The sequence below is a fragment of the Pelmatolapia mariae genome, linkage group LG14, assembly GCF_036321145.2.
Source record: "Pelmatolapia mariae isolate MD_Pm_ZW linkage group LG14, Pm_UMD_F_2, whole genome shotgun sequence".
NCBI classification, from domain to species: Eukaryota; Metazoa; Chordata; class Actinopteri; order Cichliformes; family Cichlidae; genus Pelmatolapia; species Pelmatolapia mariae.
Genome location: NC_086239.1, coordinates 14,975,001 through 14,987,114, shown reverse-complemented (window position 1 = coordinate 14,987,114; position 12,114 = coordinate 14,975,001). Strand labels below are relative to the sequence as shown.

The 12,114-nt window shown below is 44.1% G+C and overlaps 1 protein-coding gene across 2 annotated transcripts in view; it reads right to left on the bottom strand.

Annotated features, from left to right (window-relative positions):
* Positions 1 to 212: 212 nt before the first annotated feature.
* The window catches only part of atm (ATM serine/threonine kinase), a 31,152-nt gene continuing 19,250 nt past the window's right edge, over positions 213 to 12,114 (bottom strand). The window contains exons 40-63 of one of the 2 annotated variants that reach the window (XM_063493324.1): positions 11,957 to 12,065; positions 10,925 to 11,013; positions 10,721 to 10,823; positions 10,461 to 10,609; positions 10,263 to 10,367; positions 10,062 to 10,181; positions 9,716 to 9,950; positions 9,169 to 9,342; positions 8,936 to 9,055; positions 8,069 to 8,286; positions 7,752 to 7,959; positions 7,547 to 7,672; positions 7,304 to 7,444; positions 6,921 to 7,059; positions 6,309 to 6,391; positions 6,001 to 6,141; positions 2,858 to 2,974; positions 2,604 to 2,753; positions 2,338 to 2,503; positions 1,941 to 2,027; positions 1,712 to 1,826; positions 1,134 to 1,197; positions 869 to 1,011; positions 213 to 783 (exon numbers count right to left, since the gene is read on the bottom strand). In XM_063493324.1, the coding sequence (XP_063349394.1) occupies positions 600 to 783; positions 869 to 1,011; positions 1,134 to 1,197; positions 1,712 to 1,826; positions 1,941 to 2,027; positions 2,338 to 2,503; positions 2,604 to 2,753; positions 2,858 to 2,974; positions 6,001 to 6,141; positions 6,309 to 6,391; positions 6,921 to 7,059; positions 7,304 to 7,444; positions 7,547 to 7,672; positions 7,752 to 7,959; positions 8,069 to 8,286; positions 8,936 to 9,055; positions 9,169 to 9,342; positions 9,716 to 9,950; positions 10,062 to 10,181; positions 10,263 to 10,367; positions 10,461 to 10,609; positions 10,721 to 10,823; positions 10,925 to 11,013; positions 11,957 to 12,065 (3,286 nt within the window). In that variant the 3' untranslated portion in view covers positions 213 to 599. The remainder of the gene's footprint in view (positions 784 to 868; positions 1,012 to 1,133; positions 1,198 to 1,711; positions 1,827 to 1,940; positions 2,028 to 2,337; positions 2,504 to 2,603; positions 2,754 to 2,857; positions 2,975 to 6,000; positions 6,142 to 6,308; positions 6,392 to 6,920; positions 7,060 to 7,303; positions 7,445 to 7,546; positions 7,673 to 7,751; positions 7,960 to 8,068; positions 8,287 to 8,935; positions 9,056 to 9,168; positions 9,343 to 9,715; positions 9,951 to 10,061; positions 10,182 to 10,262; positions 10,368 to 10,460; positions 10,610 to 10,720; positions 10,824 to 10,924; positions 11,014 to 11,956; positions 12,066 to 12,114) is intronic. The other variant, XM_063493325.1, reaches the window with a different exon arrangement.

The following is a 12,114-nucleotide window of genomic DNA, read 5'->3' as shown; positions in this document are numbered from 1 at the left end:
TGCTTAAGTGTCAAAGCAGTGAGTACTGCTATGCCGAGTGTGCAGTGGAAAGGTACTGAAAACATGACGTATAGGCAGGCAGACAGTGTGTTTCAGTGATGCAGTGACTGAGCGACAAGAAAATATGGAGAGGATATTTTAAAGTGAAAATGCATTAATCAGGCCAGCATGCTTTTGGATTGACTGCTTTTTTATTTATTTAATGATACAGTACTCATTTACAAAGCAGCCTTATATTCAATGTACAGGAAAAGAACAAAAACATTTTACCTGATAATAAAGAACAGACATGAAACGACGCCTGGAGAAGGCTTTAAATGGTATTTCACATTCATACAGTCACTTAGCAACATTCACATGCATCTGGGTGAAACATAAAACATGCACAGCAAACATATCAGCCTTCCAAACACACACACACACACACACACAGAGTTATTTGGTCTTTTTAATAACTTTTGTGATTTGTCTTGATTCCTAATGTTGATCTGTTGAGTCCGTCGTACAAAAAGAATGAAAATTCCCATCTCTCTTTTTTCAACCAAAATAAACGTCTTTTTTTTTTTTGCACTTTTTCCCTGATATCACTTTTTTCCAGTCTACACCCAGGCCTGCCATCCTGGGAAAAGTCTGCTGAGGTTTTTGGGGTCCATGGCTTGCTGGATGAGCAGGTTAACCTGTCCTCCCACGCTGAGCACCGTTCCCTCTTCCACTCCTTTGAGCTTCTCCTGCAGCCGCAGCAGCACCCGCTCTGCCACCTTGTTGAAGCTCTGACTGTCACTGCTGGAAAGAATATGAGGGGAAGAGACTGAACACACACACACAAAACCTCGCCAGCTCCAATTCTGACACTTCTCTCCTTGATTACCTGGATTTACGGCTGTTGTCTATGTCATCTCCCCCCATAGTGGAGCTTAGCGTTGCGTTGAGCTCCTGCTGCTCGTCATGCTGCAGGTAAAAAGCTTTTAGGGGGTTCATGGTCCAGTCAAACAAAGGGTCATACAGCAGCACCTATTCAAAATGCACAAAGACATAGAAACTTACAAAAGCACTGCTTAATATGAAGTTAAAGAATAAAAAATAATATTTAGAGCAGGTAAGAAGGCTCTGTGTAAACCGTCCCATGATTTTACCTCCACAATAGTCAACAGAGCTTCTTGAGAACTTCTCATCACCTCCATCGTCTTCTCACAGCATCTGAAAGGGAAAGCAGGGTTCAGATTATTTATAGTGCTGAATGTTTAAAATGTCTAAATTGCAACAGATTTCCCGACAGAAATCTTAATCTGTGGTCTGAGAAAAGCTTAATAAGGAAGTTTGTTTAATGCCATTTAAATTTATAAAACTTTATTAATCGTGAAGGAAACTCATCAATCAATGGTGATTGGCTACTCCCACACACAATAAAAGCAATAAAAGCAATCATTCACTCTATAAAAGGATCAGATAATTTTTTTACTATGTCCTGTAAAACCTCAGAATTGACAGGGGGTGCACTTTGTTTTTACCTCGATTTTTACTGCAAGCCACTTGCAACCCACCTCCACTTCAGTTTATATTTTTCATGTCTGATTCAAATTTGTCATGTCATGGATGCCTGCCGTGTTCTGTCACAGAGTCCAGTTTGTATGTGTATAAAAGAGCCTGAAGGCCCCAGACCAGCATTGCACTGACAAGTAAGAGCAACATCTGAGCATAATCGTGAGCTAACCTCCTGAAAACTCCTTCCACTCCAGTGATGCCCATACCGTCCACAATGTCTCTGGAGAGTCTGAAGGGGACAGTCTCAGGGGTGGGGAGGATCTTGCCTTGCTCAAAGGCCACACCTTTAAAACATCAACAACAAAAACACACACAATGAAGAAAAAGTGGCATCCACACTAGAGGAAAAAAAATAAAACATTTTGAAACAAAGAGTGACCTTCTTTGTGTAAGAATACCTAAATCAATGTGCACCAGTTCTGCAGTCTGTTCGTCGATCAGTATGTTCTGGATGTGTCTGTCACCCAGACCCACGATGTAGCCGACTGTGGACACAAAACAGAAGGATCTTTTTACAATTACTGGATCATCGTTTGGAGACTATAAAAATCTTGTTGCTGCAAATGTATATTTTTAAATTCTGTGTCATGATTGATAAATGTTTTCTTTCAACTCTGGACTTCAACTAGAAAGGTGGTGTTTTATGTACAAAGCAAACCGGGACCCATCAATCACCTTAATAATAATCAACACCAACACTTCAGTTTCAAGCCACATCAATTATATGTCGCCCTTCGGTTTGTCACATCTTGTATTTACAGTACATAATGAGCTTTACTCTATGAGACGGTGTACCTATAGAGGAGGTGGCCACACTGCGAGTGTAAGCCAGCCGCTTCTCCATCCACACTGCGGGATCCAGGAACCGTTCCATGCAGAAATACCTAAAGACCGGCCTGAACTTCGTGCACACCTCGTTGTAGGCCTGCAGCTTCTCGTCGAATGCAAGTCTCTGAGCGTCCTGCAGTGACAGCCCAACAAAAACTACAGCTGTGAGTTCTGAACCCATAGCAAGCATGTGTTGCCATGTTGCACGTGTTTTCCTGTCAGTATCGCCATACCATCATCTTCCTCCGGCAGGCTAGGTTGGCCCAATCTTGGGGTCGGAAGCGTTTGTGAGCTCCTTTATTGGGATCCACCAGAAACTCCCCGATGGGCACCGTCCCAGAGCACCACTCTAACACGCCACTGCGCTGTGAGAAAGGCACCACCTGGAATCAAGTATATGAGCAGAGATTTTTTTTTAAGCAACAAAGGGAAAAAGAGATGAAAGCAAATGTGAAGCAGCGCCACAGATGTGCGTTTATCGGGGAACCTTGTATCGTCTGATGTTGAGCTTCCTCTTGCGAGTGTCTGTATTGCGCTGCAGCAGCATGGAGCACATGCCGAAGACCTGCTGCATCACTGCATCTTGTCGCAGGTCGTCCTGACCCTGTTTGTATAGAAACACTAAAATCACTCACAGGTGACGTGACCAAAATCATCACAACGATCCTTTATTTTAGTGCAGTTTATTTGTACAGCCCAGTATCACATGTGGGGGCTCAAACTGCTTCACAGCCATAGAAACAAAACAAGAACAGACAGACTGAGTTCTGTAGGAGACTGGGAGTTTTAAGACGTTTGCAGTCATTCATTTGTTAATGGCTGAATTCTTCGGTTGATAGTTCCTCTGAGTTTCAGGCAAGACAACTTTGGAGGAACTACTTTGAAATTTAATGCAATTTAATGCAGGGGTGTTGAACTCCAGGCCTCAAGGGCCGGTGTCCTGCAGGTTTTAGATCTCACTCTGGTCAACACACCTGAATCAAATGATCAGTTCATTACCAGGCCTCTGGAGAACTTCAAGGCATGCTGAGGAGGTCATTTAGCCATTTAAATCAGCCGTGTTGAATCAAGGACACGTCTAAAACCTGCAGGACACCGACACTCGAGGCCCGGAGTACGACACCTGTGATTTAATGACTACATGTGACATGAATCTAGTGAGGTGGGAAATATCTGGTAAAAAGTAGTAGAAAATATTTGTGCATTTTGAATTTTCTGAATGATGGGAAAAAGGTGTAGAAGTACTGTAAGCTAATTCAAGAGTTTTTAAAGGAAACACAATATTGTACTGAAATGTACATGGGGAGGGGAATTTTTGTAAATCTCTTTGAGTGGGAATCACCACACAACCCACAACACAATGATATCACATGATATATGAAAGTTATCACCTCTTTTCAACCACAAATTATGTCCTCAGAGTAAAACTTTGTCCATATTTGTTTAATTCAATAAGATAAAGTTATCTCACAGTTATTTTTTTTGCTGCAAAATGAGACTTTCACACATATAGAACCTGCCAATGAAACCTGCTGTAAGAGAGTCAGTCTGCTGTCAGAGTCTGCTGCTGTCTGTGACTGAATTGGGTCAAGTTGGCAATTACATGCAATCTGTTTTTGGTAATACAGTAAATAACTGTGAAAAACCATCGAAAATTGCATATCTGTTGCGGTCTACACAGAGAGAATTCACATTTACGAGAGATGTGCAACCTATAGGAAAATAACCACAATACAATGAGCTGGTGGCCAAGTTGAGTTGAGTCTCCTCGAGTTGATGTCATTGACAAAGACTCATTCAGACTGATGGCAACATGTTGGCAGTCTGTCTGCATTTATAAAGTAGACAGCAGCTATTTACAAACCTTCAAAGATCTCTCTGAGAGTGACTGCAGTCAATCCAATATCCTCTCTATATATGTATATATAGATAGACTGGCTATAGATACCGAATGAACCTGGAATGGAGGAACTGTGAGTCACCTTCTCTACATGGATGACATCAAGCTGTATGCTAGGAGTGAACGAGACATTGATTCACTGATCCACACAACCAGGATTTACAGCAACGACATTGGAATGTCATTCGGACTGGAGAAGCGTAGTCGGATGATAACGAAGAGAGGGAAAGTAGTCAGAACTGTCAAAAGGCAACATCGCTGACACTGAGGACAGCTACAAGTACCTGGGAATCCTGCAGGCAAACAGAAACAAACAGGAACAGCAACCAGAGAGTAAGGCAAGTCCTGAGGAGTCAGCTGAGTGGGAAGAACAAGATCTATCAACACCTGTGAATACCTCTAGTGAATACCTCAGGCAGCAGAAACACAAGAAAGAGGAGCAAGAGGATGAGCAATCATGGAAGGACAGGCCCCTGCATGGCATGTACCACCAGCAGGTAGACAAAGTGGCTGACATCCAGAAATCCTACCAGTGGCTGGACAAAGCTGGACTGAAAGTCAGCACAGAGGCACTAATCATGGCAGCACAAGAACAAGCTCTGAGCACAAGATCCATAGAGGCTGGGGTCTATCACACCAGGCAAGACCCCAGGTGCAGGCTGTGTAAAGATGCCCCTGAGACAATCCAGCACATAACAGCTGGCTGTAAGATGCTAGCAGGCAGGGCATACATGGAACGCCATAACCAAGTGGCCGGCATAGTATACAGAAACATCTGTGCTGAGTATAACCTGGAAGTCCCAAGGTCAAAATGGGAGACGCCCCCAAGGGTGGTGGAGAATGACCGAGCTAAGATCCTGTGGGACTTCCAGATACAGACGGACAAAATTGGTGGTGGCCAACCAACCGGACATAGTGGTGGTAGACAAACAGGAGAAGACGTCCGTAGTGATAGATGTAGGTATAGTGAATGACAGCAACATCAGGAAGAAGGAACACAAGAATCTGGAGAAGTACCAAGGGCTCAGAGAAGAGCTCGAGAAGATGTGGAAGGTGAAGGTAACAGTGGTCCCAGTGGTAATCGGAGCAGTAGATGCAGTGACTCCAGCAGATCCAGGAACATGGGATCTGCTGACCTATTTTTACTCGTGTGACTGAGATGTTTGCTTGCTCTGAATCAGTCAATCGATACAACACTACCATGCAAAATATAGCGATGCTACGCTGTAGAGCTTTTTTTTCACCACCCAATCAAACACACAGTTTCAACTCTCTTATTCCTGTTTTTTTTTTTCCACTTTTATCTTATTTTGGAAGCTGCTGAGTCAAACTCCCAGGCCAAAGCACCGTATAATCCTGCTGACTGTTGTGAGTTTATTATTAATGCAAAACAATCACACAGATACAAAACTGTTAAGTTTCATCACGACTCTCCCAAGTGGTAAATCATTAGCCTTCAATTGTCTGTCAAATGTGTCAGCAAACACAAGCATGCTCTCACACACAAACACACAGCCTGCTAAAGAATGTTTTCATTATAAAGGAGTGAAAGGATTAATTATTAGCAATGGCCAAAGCTAAATGGAAAAAAACCTCAAGTTTAAATTGTGAGCACCTTCCCGTCAGGGCTGGCCAGACTATAATGGCACACGAGGAGAGATTTGTTGAAAGACAAAAAAACCCGACGTCAAAAGCACACATAAGACACACACAAACGCACGCACGCTTACTTTGACCAGCTGTCTCCTGCTTTTGCCGTCAGAGCCGACGCAGTCGATGATCTTGGGCAGGTTGACTCCTCCGGCCAGGTGATAGTGTGGCATGAAGGACCTGACAGTCACCAGGTTTTCATAACCACCGGACGGATCCACCTGTTTACACGATAAATATGAGACAAATAATTCAATCAAACCAATCAAAAGATGACACTATACACTAAACATGGATCACCCCAGTAACACTTAAATAACAAAACTTTATATAAACTCTGAAAGCAGCAAAGTTCTCTCTCTCTGTATGTTTTTAAGTTGTATTTTACCTTAATTTCCATTGTGGGTATGGTGACCTCCTCAAGGTCTCTAATTTGCATGATGGGCTGATCAGCGGGGATGGGGATAGCCTCTGAAACCAAACAAGGACACAAAGGATGTCTAAGCAGCGGACATTTAATGCACACAACCATAACATATATACTCACGACCTCTGAATCTAACTGTAGAAGATTAGGTCAACTAGCAAATAAACAGCTGAGTGGACCTGAGCAACTATGAGCAGAAAAGTCTTCATCCCTTCATGACCTACAGTGTACTGATCCTCTAACAGCTGCTCCCAGCAGGATAACGCACCATGGCACAAAGCTCAAATCATCTCAAACTGGTTTCTTAAACATGATAATGAGTTCATTGTACTCAGATGTCCTCCACAGTTACCAGATCTCAATCCAATAGAGCACCTTTGTGATGTGGTGAAACCAAAGATTCACATCATGGAGCACCATGTCAACATGGACCAAAATCTTTCCAGCGCCTTGCTGAATCTGTGCCACGAAGAATTAAAGCAGCTCTGATCCAAAAAGATGATTCAACCCACTCCTAACATGGTGCACCTAATAAAGTGGCCAGCGAGTGAATAAAGCGTCAGTATAACTCACTCTTCTCTGTTTTGTGTCTGCTGGCATCCATGTAAGCCAGAGTGATGTAGGCATCGCACAGGCGCTCGATCCCTCGGATCATCTCGCCTCGCTTCTTCCTGATGGTGGCGATGATCTTCCGAGCGACATCCGAACGCTCCTGAATGAGAGAGAACATGTAAACAATTTTTTTTAAAGAAAACAAACACACCAGGTGCTTCTTTTTTTCTCATGTATCATGTTACAAAATTTAACACACCCAAAGTTTCAAAACACAACAGCACTGTCCTCGTTTAATGCAAATGCGTTAAACATGAGTTTTTTCACCATGACAAACGACGTGTCATATTTAAGCTCCGCATGATGGAGAGAATCGTATAAACGGATGGAAACATCACACTCACCAGATCAAACTGCGAGAGCTGTCGCGTAGCACTCTTAGACTGCCGGGACCTGCAAAAGTTTTCGTCTTTGTTGGCATTGACCAGGGCGAAGATGATAAAGAGCGTGTGGTGAGGGTGCTGCAGAGATGCTCTGCATATCAGCTATGAGGAGAGGAGTACAAATAATTAACTGGATGTGGCTGCAGCAAACCTTTTATATAATGCAGTTTACGCTCACAATAATGAATAAAAGAGCCGCGTTACCTCATTGAGGACATCGTGGAATCCCGTATCCTCCGCGATGCCAGTTGCCATCTTGGTTCCCATGCGGGCGGCCAGCTGATACATGAGAGGCAGAAACTTGTAGGACGGGATCTGTTTCACCCCTTTCTGTAACACAGAAAAAAAAGGCTTTGTCAGATGATTACATTTGTAAGATTCAGTGCAGATATGTGAACGTTTTACTGACCTTCATCATCTCATTTACATCTTTAATGTCAGCATTTTCCAGCCAGAGGGAAGCCAGCCGGAAGACCCAGGTGTCGTGCTCCTCACCCTGCTCCAGACACTGGATGTAATTCTCCACAGCCTTACACAGAAAGCGCTTTCTGTCCGTCCGCAGGTTGGACAGGGCTTTTTCATCCAGCTCCAGCTCTCTTTGCACTTTTATTGTGTACCTGTGAAGTCGGACAAAGACAGGCTGGAAACAGGCCTTCACTTTTTCTTTGGTTGTAACTGGACCTCAGCTTAAATGCAATACATCGAGCTGTAAATGTGCAAATCGACCTGTTGGAGGTCACTTTATGCTCCTTTATCAAGCCCACTTCCTCCTTGGCCTTTTCCAGCAGGGCCTGTTTGTTCTCAAACTCAGACGAGTTCATGTATTTGTCGATGCTCTGGTACTGAGAGTCAGAGAAGCGGGCCAGAGATAAAAACGCCTCAGTCCGCTGGTTCTGGAGCCTGGAGTCCTGAAGTCCCGATTCCCCCTCTATCACCTCCACTGCCTGAGCACAGATGAGACCTTTATTAATTTAACACTACAGGGCTGTTCTCACGTGAGGAAACAAAAATCAGCATAAAAAAGGCAAAAACTTACAGGTGTCAACACAAACATTAAAAAATTTTTTAAACAAGATTTAACCAGATGCACAAAAAATGTCACTACAAAACAGTGACCCGATTCAGACGTATAAAACACACACAGACACACCATGAATTATTTAATTTTGTCTATATGAATCTGGCGTAGCCAGAGGACATAAAGTGTAAGCTTGCAGACGTTTAATATTTATGTCTTTGCCTGCTCCTAATTTCTCTGGACATAAATAAATTATTCATGTGAGGGTGTGTATGAAGGCCCGCACGCTGCCAGGCCGACGGGTTATAAACCATTCATTTCTCTAGGCGATCCCTGCTGTGTGTGTGGATTTTAGGGCATTTGAGACCTTTAAGATTCCTGTTTTGGTCGCTCTTCTTCACATGAAAAGAAAATACCAGAAAATAACTCTGAACTGGAGCCACTTTGTTAATTCCAGGAACTGTGGACACTCCACATGTGTGAAAACGCTTCAGCTGGGTGATAACAAGCCACAATTCTGCCCTTTTAATCTTTTAATAAAGCTTCGACTGCTCATACCAAAAGCTTCTTCTTACCCTCTCCAGGTACTTCTCCAGTATGATTCCAGGACTTTCCAGGCAGGTTTCTGCCAGCCAGTTACCACACAGCCTAAGGCACTCGGTGTAGACTGGTGCTAACGCAGGATTGAAATCCACCTGTTCAACACACATCAAACCAGCTCAATAACCCATCTTGGTATTTTGGATTTAACTTAGCTAATCTTACTGTGTTGCATTAGTTACAACACAGCGTTATGTGTCCGTCTGACCTTTTTCTCTAGGCTGTGTATCATCTGTCTTAGCAGGCCCAGAGCCAGACCCTGCTCTCCCTTTGCCCAGAAAACCTGGGCCTCCTCCAGTTGCCACAACGACACAGGTAGTGATGCCCATGTCCTTCCACCGCCGGCATGCTGCTTCATCTGGTAGACTGCACGCTCTGCCAGCTGGATAGAGGTTAGAGGCAACCTTCATATGATATTCACTTGGTAAATCAAAGGAAAACAGTGCTTTAAACCTCCAAAAGTTGATTCTGTTCATCTGGACGTAGCGTTTGATTCTGTTCATCTGACCTCCCAGCCCATTGTTCCTTCAGCGGGCTGGTTTCAGTCATTATGCAAATGTACTGTTTATAAGATTGGGGAAACCTGCAGTCAGCTGAGACTGAAGAAGTCACTAGGATGAGTGACGAAACGTTTCTCCCACAAAACGCTACGTCCAGATGAACAGAATCAACTTTTGGAGATTGACTTTCCTGGATGATTGAGAATGCATCAAGACAGTGCTTTAAACCTTCACCTGTGGATCTGTGGATGTTACCTGCGTGTTTCCGGCCTTGCGAGCTAACCGGCACAAGTCCATGAGATGGTCAGTGAGAACCGAGCTGAGGTACTGGCTGCTGTCGGGCTCTCCCACCCTGGACAACAGGGTGTGCTGGGCCACAGAGCGGACAGCTAGAATGGGTTCCACCAAAGCAAAGTCACTGTCAACGAGGAGCTGAGAGTGGTGCCGCCACTGGCTGTAAACTTCTCTCAGGATGAGGTCTGAGAAGGGTCTGATGTAAAAAAAAAAAAAGAAAAAAAAAGAAAAGAGTTTAAACATGAATAAGTCCAGAGGCGACGTCCCGTGTGTTACTGACTGTGTGGTATGCTTCTGCCTGAGTCACCTGGAGAACAGCTCTTTAACACTCTTCAGCTCTCTGATGCTCTGCAGGTTCCTGAGGGCTGGATACAGAGATGACACGGCCTCCAGACTGCCTTTGCATAGCTCTTCCACCTCGGCACCCCTGAAGAAATGCATACGCGTTATAAAACAGAAATAAAGCTGTCGTACTGGAGGGTAAAACTCGATATTTTGTCCACCGCACCTGGCCTGTTTCAGAGTTTCATCAAATATGGAGAACTCTTTATTCCTGAGTGCTTGCAGGGCACAAAACACAGATTCGTGAAAGCCAGGATTGGACTTCTCACTCCTGCAACAGCAAGACATATTTGGAGAAAAAATAATAATTAGCTTCTAACTGTGAGATTATAGTTGTGTTTCATGCAGCAGATGCTTCCCTCACCTTTCTGACAGCTCAAAATCCCACTGGGTGTTCCTCCAGGCTGCTTGAAAGCGAAGATCTCGCAGCTCAGCTCCCCACTCGACCCCTTCGCTCTCGAGACCCCTCATGTAGGTGGCCAGGATGCTGCTTAGACCGAAGTTCTGCAGACCCTGTCGGCATAAGATTAAAGAAACTGTGTTACAGCGCACTGAATATATGAGCTAAAAGACTTTTAATCTAAAACAGTCTTTGGAGAATGTGCTTCATCATTTCAATCATACCTCTACGATGCCCACTTGCCGAGTGACCTCAGGTAGGGTACAGTGAAGGTCGTAGGAGGTCAGGGCCCTTCCCCACATAGCCTCGTGTTCGTAGGTGCGAATCCTGTAAATTCACGTGGCAAAATGGCATCAGCAGATCTGATAATGACTGAAGCCTAATGAGGAATAAGTGACCGTGTGAAAGATCTAATTGAAATTTTCTACCTCGTCAGGGGGCTGGTCATGGTTTCGCCACCACAGCCATACAGACTATCGGGCTCTCCGATGCTGCGATACACCTCGATCAGCAGCTCCTATAAGTATGCAAAAATGAGAGTTAGTAGGGGAAGGAGAACAAGAAAGTCTTTTAAAAACAGATAAAATAGCTGATGCGTGATAATGATGATACATCAAAATGCAAGATCAGCTTCGACGGCAATGCATTTCCTGGTTGCCAAAAGAGGCTGTCGGGACATCACCTCTATTGTGCTGAAGGAGCCTGAGGTGGTGCGTAAGCTATGTTCAGATGCTGGAACCAGTTTCCTGGAGCGAGCTTCTACTCTACTTCAATTCAGTTCAATTCAATTTTTTTATATAGAGCCAAATCAGAACAACAGCAGCCTCAAGGCTACTCAAGCCTTTTTGGAAAGTAGACCCTGCAATAATACATACGGAGAAAAACCCAACAATCATATGACCCCCTATGACCAAGCACTTTGGCGACAGTGGGAAGGAAAAACTCCCTATTAACAGGAAGAAACCTCCGGCAGAACCAGGCTCAGGGAGGGGTGGCCATCTGCCGCGACCGGTTGGGGTGATCACCATATTCAAGCATAAGGGTGTCCCCTAAGCGCCCGTGGCACCTTAGATACCCCAGGTTGCAGGTAGAGGATCATTTTCATATTTATATAATCGGATCTAAGGCTGAATGTGTTAAGACACTCAAGTGAAGCGAAGACCTGATGGCAGAGGAGGATGCTGGACAAAACAGGGTACCCAAATGTAGTGAGGGTGTGCTGGGAGCATCTGGGTGGGGAGAGGGAAGTCTGCTTAAACTGTTACCATAGCGACCCAGAGAAGCAGAAAATAGATGGATGGGCTTTTTTCCTCCCATATTTAAATCTTTTTATACCTGTGAAGCTCCATGAACCTTTAATTTACATTCTTAGCCAAACAAATAAAATTGATTTGACCTGATGTTGTCATTTAGAAAACAAAGTAGCCAGTGTAACTATGTGTGCAACACGAAGAACCAACCTGCAGACTGATATTGGTGTCTTCCATGCTTTTCTCGGTCAGGCTGGAGATCGTGAAGGTCTGGCTGTTCTCTTCAAAATTTATTTTCCGCGTTGCTCTGGAGTTGGTTCTGCAGTTACGGGAAATGAATGGATCAAAAATTAAAAGCTGGATAAAGT